At 42.9% G+C, this 18533-nt stretch overlaps 3 protein-coding genes and 1 long non-coding RNA gene across 4 annotated transcripts in view; 1 reads left to right on the plus strand and 3 right to left on the minus strand.

The window, feature by feature from the left end:
* Nucleotides 1-18533, minus strand: part of LOC148123670 (vomeronasal type-2 receptor 26-like) — a 211190-nt gene that overhangs the window by 108098 nt on the left and 84559 nt on the right. The gene's annotated exons all lie outside the window — the stretch shown is intronic.
* The window catches only part of LOC148123672 (uncharacterized), a 127379-nt gene that overhangs the window by 53237 nt on the left and 55609 nt on the right, over nucleotides 1-18533 (plus strand). The gene's annotated exons all lie outside the window — the stretch shown is intronic.
* LOC148123673 (vomeronasal type-2 receptor 26-like) overlaps nucleotides 1-18533 on the minus strand; it is a 128075-nt gene that overhangs the window by 40173 nt on the left and 69369 nt on the right. The gene's annotated exons all lie outside the window — the stretch shown is intronic.
* On the minus strand, nucleotides 18-16978 carry LOC148123674 (vomeronasal type-2 receptor 26-like). The gene is made up of 6 exons (XM_087919091.1): nucleotides 16060-16978; nucleotides 15328-15616; nucleotides 10879-11673; nucleotides 2772-2975; nucleotides 2072-2198; nucleotides 18-1083 (listed from the first exon to the last, which is right to left on the minus strand). The coding sequence occupies exons 1-6, from the start codon at nucleotides 16284-16286 to the stop codon at nucleotides 173-175; spliced, it is 2553 nt and encodes an 850-aa protein (XP_087775217.1). The 5' UTR covers nucleotides 16287-16978; the 3' UTR covers nucleotides 18-172.

Genomic DNA, 18533 nt, shown 5'->3' on the forward strand with positions numbered 1-18533 from the left:
TTTCACAGAGTTTAATTTAGCAAATTTTATTGAGCTGAAAGGGAAGGGAGTTACAAGAAACATATACATATAATTTTCTTTGACTCCTGCACACTATCTAAATGGAAAGAATATCACCTTTCAAATAAAAGAAACCTGAACAATTCTTCCAATATCACAATGGTGTTATAAGTCATGTTTTTATATTTATTCTGGTTGTGAGATACTCCTTAGTGTTCAGGTCTGGCCTCAGAAGGATAATGTAGCACTTGGGGATGAAGATGCAGCCCAGCAGCCCAGCACTGGAGGCCAGGATGGAGAAGATCTGCACAGCCACCATGTGTTTCCCTTTAGTGCTCAGGTAGGTGGGCACAAAAGTCACCCAGACACTGCAGAAGACCAGCATGCTGAAGGTGATCAGCTTGGCTTCGTTGAAGGCCCCAGGCAGATTCCTTGCCAGGAAAGCCACTGTGAAACAGATGGAAGCCAGGAATCCCATGTAGCCGAGGGTGACGTAGAACATGACAACGGCCCCTTCATTGCATTGCAGGATGATCTCTCCAGGCTGGGAGTGGAGGTCAGAGTCAGGGAAGGGGGGAGAAACTCCCAGCCAGATGGAGCAAATGAGAATTTGGACAGCAGAAGAAGAAAGGATGATGGAGTTGGCCAAGCTCTTCCCCAACCATCTCTTCACTTGGTTTCCTGGTTTTGTGGCCAGGAAAGCCAGCACCACCGTGATGGTTTTAGCCAAGAGAGAAGAAATGGCAACTGAGAAGTTGACGCTGAAGACTGTTTGTCGGAGAAGGCAGGTGGCTTTCCTTGGTTGACCAATGAAGAGAGAAGAAGACAGAAAGCAAAGCAGGAGGGAGACCAGGAGGATGTAGGAGAGGTCCCGGTTGTTGGCTTTGACAAGGGGAGTTTCTCGGTATTTCATGAAGGTGGTTAAGGCAAAGCCTGTGGTTAGAAAGAAGAATAGGGCAAAAGAGACCAGGATGATGCCCAGATGTTCTTCATAAGACAGGAAGATTATAGCTTTGGGGATACATTGGACTCTGTTCTTATTTGGATATTTATCATCTGGACACTTGGTGCATTTTTCTGTATCTGAGAAAGTGAAAAAGCAATCTTTCTTTAACATTCTGTCCTTTTATCTTACAAGAAATACCTTCTTTGGATAACAGCTGATACCACAGGCATTTTGCAAGAAGTATTTCTTAACAATTTCATTAAAAAGAGCATAAGAAGGATTTTTTTTTAAAAAAAGGAAGCTGGGTATATGAAGTTGAGGGAAGTCCTAGGATGTTAAGCATTTCCAGTGTAATGTGTAGAATCTTCATAGGAAACTATGTTATTTGAGGTTAACAATGAATCATGTAATCTTTTTAGGCAAACAGACTTGGAGTATCTTGTAACATCTGGAAGCAATTTGGAATTAAGGAGAAACTTCCTCTCAGTGAGAACAATTAATCAGTGGAACATCTGGCCTTCAGAGGCTTGGGGTTCTTCAACATTAGAGGCTTTTAAGAAGAGATTGGATAGTCACTTGCCTGAAATGGTATAGTTTCTTTTGCTTGATCAGGGGCTGGACTAGAAGACCTCCAAGATCTCTTTTCTGATTGATTGATTCTTCTACATAACTGGAAGAATATTTCTGTAATGAATTCCCCCCATAACTCTCCACAGCACCCCATTATGGACTAGGGACACCTTCTCGGGGACCCTCAAGGGGAGGCCAATAAACAGGGAATTGCAATGTCTTTCAGAAGGTGGACCTAAAACAATTCACCAAGTTCCAAAGAACTCAGGTGTTCCTAGAAAGGTAAACTTAACAGCACCTATCCAAACTAAAAAGCAGAAGAGATATTTCCTCTGCTGTTAGTAAAGCTTGCCCAATCTGCCATGTCTTCCTACCATCTCTTCCCAGCCCCTCCTTCAAAGTCTTTTTTATTTACTTCCTTTTAGATGAGAAATTGTGCAGGTTAAAAAAAAAAGAACAGGTGAGCTTCAATCTGTCTTTTAACTTGCACTTTCATCAAAATGTTCTGGATAAATCCATTTCCACCAGGCCTTCCTTTCCTCTGGTGTCACCCACCTTCCTGAGTGGAGAAGGTCCCCTCTGGACAAGGAATGCAGTTGTAGCAGCAAACTGGCTCTCCTTCTCGAGCCCTCTTGACAAATCCAGGAGGACAACTTTCCACACATCTGGACTGAGGCAGGGACTGAGCAGAAAAAGGAATGCCAAAGGAAATATGTTAGGACTCTCCGTCCATGGAAAATGGAGGGAGAAATGGACATTAGCCAAGTAGCCTCTGGTCTTCACTGAGGTAAATATGAAATCTCTGACTACTTTTAAACAGATCCAGGAGGTAGAACAACTGACAGATTCTTCATTTAGTTCCTCCCTTTTGCTTTTGGAATTTAACATTACAATAAAGTACTTGACTATCTAATAAAGTCTGGAAGGATGAAATTGAAAAAAGATTTGAGTATGATGATATAGTCATATTAAAACTGAGAATAAAGTTTACTGTAAAAGGTTTAGGAAACTTTTATCCCATTAGATAATTTTTAATATGAAATTAAACTGTGAAGAAAGAAACCTCTGACCAGCAAGATCTTGAAAGATTTCATTGCAAAGCCACTTCAGTGAGGTCCTGTGTCTTGAAGAACTTCCATTAGAAGGCACCAACTGGCATGGAAGGCCAACCACCCTGGAGACTCTAGGCTTGGCCCACTGGAAATGGGACCTCAGGCTTTGGAAAACAGAGAAAAGACACCAAAAATTCTCCCACCTCATTGAACCATGAAAGAGCATCTTGTTCGATAATAAGTCTCTGTCTTTCAAAATATGCCAGAGTCTCTTCCACAGCATCCTGCTTGGGGAGAACCAAGAAGCTGTCAATGGTCAGATCTGCTGTTATCTCTCCATTTTGGTCCAAGTACAGTTCAAAGTCAGAAATATTCCAATATTCATTCTTCTCCAGAAAGGAATGAAACTAGAATAGGAACATCCAGGAATTTTAAAAGCAGAAAACTTGGTTTCTTATCTCATGTTGACTCTTTTTTTCTACAATTGTCTAATCTCTAAATATGATTAATTAGGATACAAATACTGCCATTATCTTCATAAGTGAATGGAAAAGTTTGAGAAAAATTTGTCAATCATACACTGACAAAATATAGAGAAAATATAATTGACACAACTGGTCAATTATAGGAAACATTCTAGAGCAGATGACAAATAAAAGGAATATCAAGTTTCCAGAAACAATATTTATGATCAGCACACAAGTAAAAAGCAATAGAAAAATATATGATTTTTAGAAAGTTGGACTTGACTAACAATGGAGTCTCATATAAGAACATGAATGATGGACTGGAAGAAAGATGAGGGATACCAAACTTAATATGTATGTTTGTGAAAATGATCTCAAAATCGTAGTTCACTGGAAATGGAATCAGAGTCAGCAGGTGAGGCTCACGGAAAGAAGGCAAATGCAGCCATAAGGATCTCAGGAAGTGAATGTTCTGGTTTGGGGAGATCCCAACTCAAGGACCAGGTCCCTTGCAGGCACCACACTTGGAGGAGAATTTGCACAGAATCTACATCAACACATAAGCCAAGGAAGAGCTCAGAGGAGCTGGTCTTAGCCTGGAGGAAAGACCACAAGGAGAAGATCAGGAGGAGTCTGGGAGCCCCTTTTCCAACTGACACAAAATCTCGGTTGGAGAAGGGAGAACACAGGTCTCTTCCAATCACTGACACATATTACACATGAGCGTAAGATCTGCTCACCATTATTCCAGGGTATCAGACACTTTAAAAAATGCATTCAGTTACAAGAGAGGAGATTTTAGATGAATGAGAGAAGACATATCATAAAAGGGTGAGCTGTTTTAGAGCTTAGCCAGTTTGTAAGTCCAAGACTCTCTCTCCTCCAGACGATAAGAATGAACTTCTGAAAACTGGGTATTTCAAAAGGAATTCTTTATTGAAAAGGAAAAGATCCAGGCGATGTTCAAAGCAAGGTCTAAATATGCCAATACGCATGCAGATAAAGAGAGTTAGAACCCCCTCCCCTTAGTCCAGTGTGGATTTTGTCAATATAAAGAAGCAACATGATAATTCCCCCCACTCCCTTTTTTCTGGGAACATAGTTGAGAAAAGTTTCTCAGGAAGTTTCTTTTGGAGTGTAATTTTTATGGCCCCTTCTCCTCTTACTATCTCCAAGAGGTGACAAATTTCCAGGCATCTGGGCTCCAGTCCCCTGTTGTATATTATGTGCAAGTTATATAGATTCAATACAAGACTTAAGATATTCAGATTACATCAAAAATAATTACTTGTGTCAAACCCCCTCTTCTTCTTCCATTGAAGAATGGCAGATACATGGATCTGAAATATTGCCCTCCTCAAAAATTTGAGAAATCCACTTGGAAGACCTAAAACATGTGTTACATTTACAACTTAGAATGGTTTGTGAGGATATTTCAGGTAGAACAGGGGTTCCCAACCTGGGGTGCTTGTACCCCCTGGGGGTGCGAGACGATATTCCAGGAGGTGCAAGAAAAGTCCAGGTAAATAATAGGATATTGGCTATATGTTGGCATTTTTATTCCAGGGGGTGCGAGGTTCGAGTGAAATTTCTTTAGGGGTGCGGGGCGAAAAAAAGGTTGGGAACCACTGAAGTAGAACTTCCGTAGTAATGTGCATGCTTTATATGTCGTTTGGCTACCCACTCATTTTGTGAGGAGGGAAGGTGTTTCCAAGCTACTAAATATTGTATGGATCAATAGTGAGTGCACAAATCAAAGATATCTTTAATTTCAAAATTTTATGTACCATAATGGGAGTTGGAGGTGTGGGAAGGAGGGGTCTAAGGTTTGAAGTGATCTCTGGTTTGAGTAGGCTACAGTGAAATACTGGATGAACCTGTCTAAGTGTTTTGGGAAGTAGAAGTTCTACCGTAACAGGATTAATAATTCTGGAGATGGAAAATGGCCCAATGAATTTAGGTCCCAGTTTCTTAGAGGGTTGCAATGATTTTAGGAACTTTGTAGACAAATATACGCAGTCCCCAACTTTGAATGGTTTGGGATCAGAGCATTTTTTTTCTGCTTGAGCTTTAAAAGCTGCTCCAGACTCTTGTAAGGCTAGTCTGACCACTGGCCAAGTGGTTTGCAAATTATTTATCCACTCCTTAAGGGAAGGAATTTCAGGTTCCTTGGTAGGGAGCTCTGGCATGGGGTTGAATTCTTGTCCTGTGGCTACCTGGAATGGGGTGAAACCAGTGCTACTGTGGACCGAGTTATTGTATGCTACCTCTGCAAAAGGAAGGTCAGTCCAATTGTCCTGTTGGTAATTAGTAAAACAATTTAAATATTGTTCTAATATGCTATTAGATTGTTCTGATCCACCATTAGTCTGGGGGTGATTGGAAGACAACAACCCCTGGGTGGAGCCTAATAGGTTTTAAAAAGCCCGCCAAAATGTGGATGTGAATTGTACACCCCTATCTGAGATAATCCATTGGGGAGCTCCATGGAGGCTATAAATGTGTATTAAAAACATTTTTGCCAATGCCCTGGCTGTTGGGATCTTTTGGCATGGTACAAAATGAACCTGTTTTGAAAAAAGCTCCGTTACAACCCAAATAACAGTATTTAATGCACTTTCAGGGGGCTCCACTATATAGTCCATAGAGATCTCTCTCCAGGGTGCAGAAAAGGAGGTGTGGGACTTTTACTGTTTGTAAAAGTCCAGGAGATTTTCCTTGTCTTCTTTTTGCAGCAGCACAGATAGGGCAACTAGCAATATAGCTTTCAATATCCTTTTTGAGAGGTGGCCACCAGAATTGTCTTTTGATGAGGTGCAGGGTTTCTACAAATCCAAAATGTCCAGCTATTTTTGAGTTGTGGCATCGTTTCATGAGGTCCATCCTCTGATTGACAGGGATGTAAGGTTTGTTTTCTACCCAGGCTAGACCATCTTTGAGAAAGCAAATGTTTTTGTTAGCGAGAGCCAGATGTCCTTAAATTTGGAAGTCGTTGTATCAGTGGTTCTTTCTTCCCTTGTGCTTGGTGATTACTTTGGCTGCAAGTTGAGTTGGTTGGATCATGGGTTTTACAACTCCAAACTTTTTGCTGTTGTATTGGGGTTTCCTGGACAGGGCATCTGCCAAGAATTTTTTTTCCCCTGGGAGATTTTTGAGAGTGAAATTAAAATGTTTAAAATATTGGGCCCAGCATACTTGTTTTGGGGAGAGTTTCCATGGAGTTTTCAGGGCTTTTAGATTTTGATGATCAGTCCAGATTTCAAAGGGAATTTGGTTCCCTTCCAGGAAATGTCTCCATGTGAGGAGTGCCCATCACACAGCATATGCCTCTTTCTCCCATATGGCCCATCTTTGCTCAGTTCCTGTCAATTTCTTGGAAGTATAAGCACATGGTTGCAACTGTCCATGTTCATTCTTTTGGAGTAGAACTCCTCCAGCTGCTACATTGCTAGCATTTGCTTGGATGACAAATGGTTGTTCAGGGTCTGGGTGTTTCAGGATTGGTTCTGCTGAGAATAGCTGTTTAAGTTTTTCGAATGCCGCTTGGCATTCCATTGTCCAGGTAAGGGATTACCTTGGCTTGGGTTTCTTCCCCTTTTTCATTTTTAACAAGCTCATAATGGAGAGGGAAATATTTGCAAAAGCTGGAAGGAACTGGTGGTAAAAGTTTGCAAAACCCAGGAAGCTTTGCAGTTGTTTGCGAGTATGGGGCGGCTCTCAATCGATGACAGCTTTTACTTTTTGTGGGTCCATCTCTATTCCCTTGTGGGATATTCTATATCCCAGGTAGTCAATTTTTTTTTGGTGGAACTCACATTTAGAGAGTTTTGCATATAGTTTGGCATTTTGGAGTTTTGTGAGAACTGCTCAGAATAACTTTATGTGCTCTTCTTTTGTTTTGGTGTAGTTTAAAATGTCATTGAGATAAACTAGAACCCCTTTGTACAAAAAATCATGGAGAACCTCATTAATTAGTTGCATGAATATGGCAGGCGCTCCTTGTAATCTGAAAGGGAGCACTTTAAACTGGTAGCATCCCAGTGGGGTATTAAAAGCAGTCTTCCTCTCATCCCACTCTCTTATTCTGATGCAGTAACACACCTCTCATAGATCTAACTTTGAATTTTTTTCCTTTAGAGAAGTGAGCTTCATGAGGAGGAGTGGGTACATATTTTCCACGCTGATGATGTTCAGATTTCAAAAATCAATGCAAAGGTGTAGGGAGCCATCTTTCTTTTCATGGAATAATACTGGGGCTGCTATTTTCGGTCAGGTAGGTTCAATGAAACCCCATTTTAGATTTTTATCGATAAACGCTCTGAGTTCATTTAGTTCTCTGGGGGACATGCAATACATTTTCAGGTTGGAAGTTTAACCCCTGGCAGGATTTCAATGGCACAGTCTGTGGCACGATGAATCGGGAGTTCATCAGAAGCCTCCTTGCTAAATCCTGGGCTAAATCCTGGTACTCTTTGAGAATATTAATGGGTTCAGCCAGCTGGCTAGCCATGGCTGGTTCTCTGTTTTTTCTCTCCCCCACCCCCCCCCCCACTAGGCTGTTTGCAAAGGCTACGTGTTTCTGGAAATGTATGGTTCCTCTTTTCCAGTCTATTTTTGGATTCCATTTCTGTAGCCATGTGAGTCCTAGGACTAGTGGCCCTTCCATTCCTGGGGCTACAATGAATATGAGCATCTAATTATGGTTCCCCAGTTCTATTTTCAATGATTTTGTGGCAAAACTGTCTGGCTCCCCCCGCCCCGTTATAGTCCTGTCTAATTGGCAGAAAGCGATGGGGTTCTCCATTTTCCTTAGGTGGATTCCCAATTTCCCTACTAGGGTGGGGTTGATTAGGCACCAGATGCATCCCAAATCCAGTAACACTGCTACTTCCTCCCCCTTCCCATGGCTGGGGATAAACAAGGGTAGAGTGAGTGTTTCGATTGGATCGCTTACCCAATTGAATCGGGTCGTCTTCCGAATCACTTTCAAATTGACTCAGGTCTCCTCGGGGCATTGGGGATTCTTCCTCTGGGTTTTTTTTTGGGGGGGGGGGTGAAACCTCATGGCTTCTCAGGGCAGTTCCTTTTCCTCGGGGGTTGGGTTTTCCAGGTTCCCCCTTCCCCCCGACTTCTGGCTTTCTGGCAGGGGTTTTTGAATGGCACTATGCTGTGCAATGCCCCTCCTTTCCACACTTAAAACAGCCAAATGGTCTTGGAGTCATGGTGGTTTGGGATTTAAAAAACTCCCGCTTCCCTTGGGGTGGGGATCTTCTCCAAGCCCTGCCACTGCGGTACTGGTTATGGGTCATGTCTATCTCCACCTCCTCTGTCATCAGGTACCATTCATTCAGAAGATTGTGGCCCCATGGGCCAGGCAGGCCATGTACAGGTTGTTTTTGAGTCTTTGAACCAATAGACTAGGATATTTGCTGGCCAGTCCACTCACCCAGCCAGGTCATGAAATTCCTCTGTGTATTCGGCTACAGGGGAATGGCCTTGCTTTACAATCCTAATGTGGTGGCAAGCTTTTGGATCAGTAAGGGGGTCTTCAAAGCGATGGTGTAGGCTGTCATGAAACAATCAAGGTTCCTCAGCTCTGGGGCATTAATGGTGTGGAGGGTTACCATCCATCTGGTGGCTGCCTCTTCTAGGGCCACTAGAAGAGGCAGCCACCAGATGCTGCCTCCCACTTGGGCCTCTGGGTCAGGAAATTCTGCCCATATTCTTGAATATAGGTGAGGAGTTGTGCCATGAAGAATCCAAATTTGGGGGGGGGGTCTCCATTGAATTTTACCCCCAAGAGCGTGATCTGCAGTTGTATGTCTCTGGGTTGGCCGGGGTTAATCCCCTGCTCTGGAGCAGCAAGAGGTTGGGTACCTGGCACTGCTGCTGGTCCTCCAGCTTGCTCCACTGCTGGATCATTCTCAGTTGGATCTGGAGTGATGGCTTGGGTTCTCTCAATTTCACTTGCTCTCCTTCATTGGTGACCTGGTACATCCCACACATTGAGGGCCTCCAGGGCTTCCCTCACGAGGCGATTTATGTACCGCTTCAGTTGGTCATCTGCCAGCGGTTCCTTGACCCATTTTTTGTGATTGGAAAAGGCTCCCAGCTCCATTTTCCACCTATGTTTATGGTTACCCCAGGTGAGGGTTACTCCCTTGGCTCTTCCATCCCAGCTGTCTCTCTTTCCTACGCCTATAGACCATTGGGGCTTTGTGGAATTTTTGCTGGCAGCTTCGATGTCTTTGATGGGGCACACAAAGCCAGTGTCTGGCTGGGTAGTTGCTGAAGTTTTTCCCCATTATTCAGTTTCCCCTTGCTCCTTGCTATGTTCAGACAATTTTTTTTGCAGGGTCCCCTTGGTAGAGTGCAATTTTGGAAGGAGAAAAAAAATTTCCTCTCCGGGTTGACCATTATTGCAGACCCTGCTTTATGTAAGGCCCAGACTCTCTCCCCTCCAAATGATAAGAATGAACTGCTAAAAACTGGTTACTTCAAAAGGAATTCTTCATTGAAAAGGAAGTTATCCAGGCGATGTTCAAAGCAGGGTCTGATATCCCTCCAGGCATGCAGTCTAGATAAAGGGAGTTAGAACCCTTCTCCTTAGTCTGATGTGGATTTCGTCAATACAAAGAAGCAACATGTTAATTCCCCCCCCCTTTTTTTTTTCTTGGGAACATAGTTGAGAAGAGCTTCTTAGGAAGTTTCTTTCAGAGCTGGAATTTTTATGGCCCCTTCTTGTTCCATTGAAGGTGCATAGATCTAACACAGTTGTTGGAAGAAATATCCATCTGGTTCAGGAGGAAGGCACTGGAAACATGGAGGTTAATTGGAAAGATGGTTTAAGGATGAACAGAACCACATGGCTGGTTCTGGGCAGCTGACCCCATGGAGTGGAGAGTGGGGGGCATTAATACCTTCTCATGGGCTTTGCACTTGAGCTTCCTCTTTCCTGTGCAAGAACATGTTATTCTATTGACTGTTGTCAGACTCCCATGGGGCTATGTAGGGGTTATGTAGGAATCATAGCTGCTCTGTAGCTTGTCTGAGCTCCCAGGTTTGGTTGAAGTTTGCTGGGTGTGTGTGTATGTGTGCAACTGAAAGGGTGTTGGGCAATGCCTATTGTGGCTGAGGGCTACTCCTACCTTTGTTCAGACCTTGCTTCAGGGAATTTTAAAATATCTTGCCTTGAGTGGATTTCTGCCTGCAGGATTTGCTCTGCCTATTTTTGCCTATGAATAGAGCTACCTACTAGATACTTGGCTTCTTTCAATAAGTCCTTTATCCCTTAAGTGCTGACATCTGCTGAGGGCTATGGAGAAAGGTGGGGGCTGCTCTCTGTCTGAAAAAACATGTTTCTCTATTTTTTCCTTTGGGAAAATATAATGATCTGCCCTTTTTAATATTCTTCAAAATATCCCATTCTTCAGTGAGGGGGGCTCTTCCCCCACAGTAAAGCAGAGACAGAGTTCAGTCTCCCCTTCACAGGTTGTCTCAAGGCAAAGAGGGATCAGCCGTCAATCAGATAAGCTTGAATTGGGATCCCTGCAGAGAGAAGGAGGGTTAGGGCTAGATGGTCTCAGGGTCTCCTTCAAATTTATAAAGGAAAATTCCATGATGCTAACCACAAACCCATAAATATAGGATTTTATGTAAAAAAGAACAACATTTTTAAATTAGCAGTGCTAAATATCAAAATGCCATTGTATCTACTCTTTGGAGCCATCATTCCCTGAGTCATTGAATTGGCCAGATCTGCTGAGATGGTTCCTCTCCTTCTCCTCTGGATTCCTTGTCCAAAGGATTAAAGGTTAATGGATCCACATTCAGGACCCCATACCTGCCACGGCTGCAGCCTTGGAGTCCCCAACCTCTTTTCCCCCTCCTTCCTTCCCCTCCTCGATCTGGAGCAATAGGCAGTGTTCAGGGCCTGGGACAGAGTCTTCATGAGGCTGTAATCATGGTAGAGAATTTCGATCCGTTTCCTGTTCTTTTTCTCCTGGGTCTCCAGTGGGGCTTTTTGGATGCATCTTCTGTGGCCTTTGACAGAAAAGACGTGCTTGGAAAGGGAACAGTGGAAATAATGATCTTGAAACTGATCTTCCACAAAGAAATGGGGTTCAAAGGCATCATATTTTGGTCTTTCTTTTAATGAATAACCAAAGTTCCAAATACTATGGATGTATTTGAGAAGTCTGTGCTTGTTCATTATATATTCTGCAAAATTTGTGAGGATCCAGACTTTCCCTTCAATAGGTCCTGGCAAACGCAGAAGTGTTTCATGGAAAGGAATAATTCTGTCCCAGATGGAATCAAATTCTATGAAGTGAACAAAGACATTGACTTGTCTCCACTTAGAGAGGGCCTCCCAGAGGGCTGCTGTATAGCCAATTGTTGAGATTTGTTGTGATATAACAATGCAAATTCCCTCCTTGACAAGCATAGGAGTGAAAGTCCTCAGGAAATTCTCTCCCTTCTCTGTGTCTGAAGCAAAGAGGCCAGTCAGGGTCCATCTGAAATGGAGGAGCAGCTGGACAATTGCTGGGTACTGGAATCCTTCTTTGGGGAGTATCTGGTGGAAAAAGGGGGATTGGCTTTTATAACTCAGAGCCTCTGAAGCAGTTTTATAACTGATCTGAAAAAGAAATGAAGAATGCTGTGTTATATTTGGCATCAGATCAAATCCAAACTATTAGATTTTAGTAAATCCAATGTGGTTCCTACAAATGTATTAGAATAGTTTGTTAATTAGACATTGTTTAAACTATTAAAGACAAAATATTAGCAGGACTGTATAATAAAAATGGCAAATAATAAACAAATTAAAAGACAATAAACAATGTAAGTCATATTACTGTATGACTCCTACAATTTATTGCAATTCTATTCCAATAAAGGGGTTAATATATAATTTTTGAAGATTGCTGAATCTTTTTCTGCTTCTATATTCCAGATTCTCTCTGGAGGAATCTTTCTGGTTTCTTCTTAGGGGTGGGATTCTACCTGGTCGGACTGGTTCTATAGAACTGGTTATTACGATTCTGCGCAGGTTGGGGAACTAGCAAATCACTGACTGGCCCTTCTTCTCCCCGTCCACTCTCACCTGGCATGAGCCCCATCCAACTTGCCTGCTTGTACCTTCACCTGATTTTTGGTAAGTTCCTCTTTTTCCTTTTCTTCCCCTGGCCATCAGCTGTTCTGACTATCAGCTGTGAAGGGATATTTAGATTACCTAAAAAGCAGGGAATCGTTGGATTTTTGATTTCTAGCTAACCTAAAAGCAGAGCTGAACCTTCCTTAGGACTGAAGTTTCAAATTTTCAGTGCAACTCAGGCAGCAGATTGCAGAAAGGTAGATCTCTGAGTGAATCTTTGATTCTGTGAGCAACTCAATCTGCCTGCCTGCTTTGCCCGATTTTGGGTAAAAGTTGTTCTTTTTTAATTAAAAAATTCAATATTTACAGAAATATTTGCAATATTTACATACAAGCCATGCCCAGCCGGTCACATGACCACCACATCACACACCCACACATTAGGCCATGCCCACAGAACCGGTTGTTAAGTAATTTGAATCCCACCTCTGCTTCTTCTCCAATTACATAAGAAACAGGGAGAGCTCACTTTCTAACAAAATTTGTCAGTTGTATCATCCAAGAGGTCTTTAATTGAAATGTTATCTGTTTTCGGAGTCTGACAGTTTCCATAGATTAAATCTTATGCCAACATCCATATTTTCTGATTTAGACAAAGCAGAAATTCTGTAAATTCCCAAATCAGCTCTGAGGGAAGCAGCTGGAGTCCTTTTGTCCACCCCAAGATACTCCTCAGAGGCTGTGATTGGATTGGTTCTGCTGGGGGTTTCTCTCTGAAGCCCCAGACATCAGATTGACATTTTAAAAAATGGGGTAACCTTGGCCTCATATACTTTAATAATTGGGGCTGAGGAAGCTGGGCAGGTATGAGGTTTCCATTTAAGCACCACTTTCACTCATGCCCTTTCTCTAAATAATCCCCTTTGATGATGAGGGAGCCAAGATTCATTCTCAGAGAAAACCCAGGTAAGGAAAGGTGTTACCTGCTCTATTGGCTGATCATCTATGGCTAAGATATCATTTCCCAAAGACCATAACTTTTGAACTTGATTTATGAATTATCAGATTAATTATTATGACAAAAGGATCCAAGCCTTGTTTACAGCGTGTAAGTATGATAATATCATTTTATTAGTGTAAATTGGTGTGTTCCAATAGGTATTTAGCATGCTAAACATGCATACCTATTACAGAATTTAAAACGGAATAAAAGGGTTGGAAGGGATCTTGGATGTCTTCTAATCCAGTGGTCACCAATCAGTGGGCCAGAGACCAGTGATGGTCGACGAGAAGATTTTGGTGGCCGCAGAGAAATGTCACCCCCAAAGCAATTAATCCAGGCTGCATGGGAACACAAGGCTGTGCCACCCACATTGCCCATGGAACACAAGGGTTGCGTCGCTTGGAGTTCGGGGGGGAGAAAGAAAGACTTCTGCTGCTTTCCTTGCATGAAGCCAAAAATCAGTCTGTCTCTCTCTCTCTCCCCCTCCCTCCCTCCCTCCCTGAGCACAGAGCTGGAAAGGGTATCCTGTGATCCCAAATAAAGAATGATTGATCGGTAAGAAAACGGTGGGGGGGAATTTTCCTGCAGACTTCTTTGGGGTTTTTCCCAGGGTCTCCTGGTCCATGGGATTTAAAATTATGAGTTTGGTGGTCCCTGAGGTCCAAAAGGTTGGTGACCCCTGTTCTAATCCACCCTCCTGCTCAAGCAGAAGACCCTATACTATTCCAGACAAGTGGCTGTCCAGTCTCTTCTTAAAAACCTCCAGTGTTAAGCACCCACAACTTCTGGAGATAAGTTATTCCATGGATCCTACATGTCTGGAAATGTCTCCTTAGTTCTAGGTTGTTTCTCTCCTTCATTAGTTTCCATCCACTGCTTCTTGTCTTGCTTTCTGGCTTTTGGAAAATAGGTTAAACACCTCCCCTTCTTTGTGGCAGCCCCTCAAATATTGGTGCACTGCTATTATGTCACCCCTGGCCCTTTTCTCTACACTGGACACACCCAACTCCTGCAACTGTTCCTCCTATGTTTTAGTCTCCAGGCCCTCAATCCTCTTTTCTGCACTCTTGTCAGAGTCTCTACATCTTTTTAATAATATGCTGATCAAAACCGGATGCAGTGATCCAAGTGTGGTCTTGCCAAGGCATTAAAAAGCAATACTAATACTTCACCTGATCTTGATTTTATCCCTCTGTTGATGCACCTTGGTCTGAATTGGCTTTGTTAGCTGCTGACACTCACTGTTGGCTCATATTTAAGGGATTGTCTGCTTGGACTCCAAGATCCCTCTCACAGTTACTACTATTGAGGCAGGTTTCACCTGATCTGTAAGTGGACATTTGATATTTCTTGCCTAAGTGTAAAACCTTACTTTTCTCATATCAACACTGAATAACAAGGGTTCACATATGCACCTTTCCCTTCCCCCTTGGTAAGTATCGATCCCTCTTCTCATGGCTCCATTGAGCCCAAAGCTCCACGTCAAAGAAGGGCTTCGATCTGAACAGGCTGAGCTCCATTTTGAGGGCGATCAATTTCTTCCATCATATTTCTCTGTTTATTGAGTCAAATGCTGCACTAACATCTAGAAAGCCAGCAAACCTTGTTTACCTCATTGATGTAGATTAGATATTTCTATGCAAATTTGTTGCCAATATTAGCTTATTATTATTAGTTAATATTATTAATATTAGTTAATATTATTATTAACATATGCATAATTTATCAAAAAATTTATATAGTTTTTAACTCTACCAAAAAGTTTAAGATGATCATGGCATAAATTTTAGCCACAATATCTGCTAGTCTATTTGGCCTGTGATTGCTAGAGTCCTTTTTATTCAATATTTTACATAGATAAAATGCTACTATTGCCAACTTCAGTCTGACAGGATAGGGAAGGCATTATTTATATGTGAAAATGAACATGCCAATAAAGGCCTCAACAACCTAGGATATTTTTTGATCACTTAAATAGTTGGTAGAATGTCTTCTCCAGGGAATGTAGTCCTTGCATTTCAGGCCTTTTATGATTAATTTAAACATGAACACAATGGGATAAAATATTGACATGTCCACTTGTATGGAGAAAAGCAGCTCTTGAACTCCATTGAGAAGACATGATTGCATTTATTGCTCACCCACCGCCACCCACCCCTCACTTTACCAGATGGAGAAAAAAACACACAAACCTGTGGGATTTTGTAGGTACCTACAAATGTTGACATCTGCATGGAGATGTCCCTGTAAGCTCCATCAAGAAGAGCCAGAATGTTGTCCTTCTCTCCACAGCCATAGTTGGGGACATTGGCATCTCCAGTGGAGAGAATGTCCAGCAACGCATCGGAAGTGCGGAAAGGGCTCATATAGTTGTCATGGATGTTGTAGCCCAGAGTGAGATTGTGCAGGATCTGGGAGTTCTTGTTGACAATTTGAATTGTGAAAACGAATAGAAAGCCATAAAAAAAATCATCAGAATCCCTATTGTAAAAAGAATGTTATAATCAACAGCAACAACAAATACTTTTGTTATATATAATATATATAATCCTCCACAAGCCTACTGAGCCTAAAGCCAACTTTGATCCAAAAGCAATGATCAGTTACATGAATACAGAAATTGGCTGAGGTATGGCAACTACAACTGGTTCAACCACTACTTTAAATAAAATTCATTATTCAAGTGATAAATTAAGGATTGAACTGAGAAAGGAAAATAATCTGCAGTTCTTTCAGCTTTTTTTCAGACCCCTTTTTGGATTTGAGTCTCCTTCAGAAAATCAGACAAAAGAGACAAGCCATGGAAATCAAAATCATTCAGGAAATTAGACTTATCCCCCAATGTAGGAATAAAAGAGAGAGAAAAAAACAGAAAAGAAGGAGAGAATGAAGGGAGTGCAACTCCATCACCCAGAATGACTTACAAATCATGGAAAACAAACTGAAGAGAAGGAGACACATTGAAAAGCAACTTTATATGCAATCTTTCAGTTCCAGTGATGACAATACCAATGAGATGGTCTCCTGCATGGTAAAAGCTGCGTGGATAGTTTCCATCCTGGTGCTTGAAACTCAAAGGGCATTTCCTTCTCAGCTTCCCAGAGACTGGATGAGACACCAGCAGCAGCAGAACCAGAAGCAGGAGGTCCATAATTCATGGGAGGAATCAATCATTCCCCTTCCTATTTCTAAAGGAGAATTAGAAGAATTCTAAGGACTTTCATAAGGTGGAATATTCAGTCGCTTTCCTGATTGAAACACAGAGAAATACTCAGCTTCATCTGCAAAAGAGAGAGATGTACATTCAAGAGCACAGACCCTGCCTCTCCCCAACTCCATAATTGCCTCTCCCCAAACTCCATATTTCTCTGCCCAAAGTCTCCCCTGGAGGATTTGGCCAAAGAGCAGAGCTGAAGCCTTTATCATAATTCTCCCTCTCAGGAGGGATCCTTGGATAATTCAACTAGATCTTGGACTCCAAGATTGTTGGGCAATTCTCTGGAGAGTAATGAAAGGGGAATAATATCCATATTATTCATAATAATAGGGGCAGAGATTGAATTAAATCCATCACCTAGAATTGAGAGGTTTGGGGTCTCCATCCTTGAAACTGACCCCAGAGGGAATACATGGCACTTGTGGCTGAAGACAAAAAGAAATGTGACATTTGTTGACATTGTGCTTCAAGAGAAAATCCCAGGGGCCAGTTAATGCCAGAGCATGTCACGGATCTGAAATAGCTGCCTGCTGAGTTGCAACCAAATTTTACTTTATTTTGAAAGCTAATGCTCAAGGCCACCACCACAAAAGGGCTGATGCAATAGTGCAGCCAGTCTCTAAGAAAAAAAAAATCAACTTTAGTGAAAAACTGGTTGCCAGAATTGTGCAGAGTTTTAAAAAATAACTGTTCCATATTAACATACTTGGAATACCCTCTTCTGATTGGCTCAGAGACACTGCACAGTGATTGGGTTGAATAGCCGGCCCAGATTGGCTCGCTAAAGATCGCCCACAATTGGCCCGGCCGATTACGGGAGATTCAAAGAGCTGTCATTGGTTGCGAGCCGCTAGCAATCCCTATAAGAAGAGTTGCCACAGCTCGCAGGTCCTGCACAGATCTATACATTAAATAAAGAGCTGAAAAGTCACACTGGTCTCCGGTCTCTTTTTCCCGCGATCAAACTATAACCTCACACAAACAGACACAAACACAGAGAGCAGTTAGAAAAAAAGCAAGTGAAAACAAATGATGAAATCAAGGCTGCCTCTCACTCCATGAAAGGAAGGAGGGAGGGAGGGAGGGGAGTTCAGGAGCCTCATGTTGCAGATGGAAAGCAGATCTCCAAAATCCAGCCTCCGTCTTCTGAGACCCAGGAATGCAGAAGTCCATATCCCATGTTCCTCTGCCTCCTTTTCCCATGCACAGGCCAGGCAAGGGGGCTCTTGCAGGGATGCCAGGCGGGACTCTGCCTGGCTAAGTGGGGAGCCCCACTTGGGAGGAGGAAGCTGGGGAGCCTCATGTTGGGAAAGGGATGCAGATCTGCAACATCCCCCTCCAGGTCCCATCTTCTGAGCCCTGGAAATGGAGGGGAGACTTTATCCCATATGGCACAGCCACCCATTTCCATGCATGGGGCACTCAGGGGAAAGCAAAGCCCAGACTCACAGAAAAGGCCCAGGATGGTCAGGAAGGAGGAGGGGATCTGGAGGAGCCCCCACCCCCCAATTCTGGGAAGAGGCTAACCTGCTTTATGGGTCCCTGGGTTGAGTGTTGGGAGGATACAGCCCCCAGGGTTACTCCAGCCTCACTTGGGCTTCATGTCTTTCCAGGAGAGGCTCCTGTTGGGGGGAAACCATGCAGGACCGGGTCTTCAGAGGGGGATCTGGGGTTACCTGGGAGGGAGAGTGGGAGAGGGAGGGAGGGAGAGACAGAGAAAGAAAGAAAATATATTGAGCAACCTGTGAGTTAGTCAAGTCTTGGTGCAGGACTTTAACTCCTGACATAAGGGAAGAAGGTAGACCACCATTTTCCAAACTTGGAACTCGAAGATGAAGGGACTTTAATTCCCAGAATTCCCTGCTCAACATGATGAAGTCCATGCATTCTTGGGTGGGGAACTCTGGGGGTTGAAGTCCATTCCTCTTCAAGTTTGAAAAACACTCATGCAGACCAACCTCTCTCCATGTGTTGCCTCCATTTTGGGAAACAACAAAGACCCCTGAAGGGACCCTCAGTCATTGGCCGGCTTGCAGAATGCAGGGTTTCTTATGGCCTCAGGAGTGAAACATGCCACCGTCAATTGAACTGACCCTAAATAACCCTTAAAGACCCAGATCCTGGTTTGGGAGTTGTCCCGGCTGGTTCTGAGGCTGTCCTGGAGCCAAGCCTGGGTCGCCC

Source organism: Pseudonaja textilis, unplaced genomic scaffold (genome assembly GCF_049901715.1).
Source record: "Pseudonaja textilis isolate UNSWEBS1 unplaced genomic scaffold, rPseTex1.2 PTEXSCF25, whole genome shotgun sequence".
Taxonomy (NCBI): domain Eukaryota; kingdom Metazoa; phylum Chordata; class Lepidosauria; order Squamata; family Elapidae; genus Pseudonaja; species Pseudonaja textilis.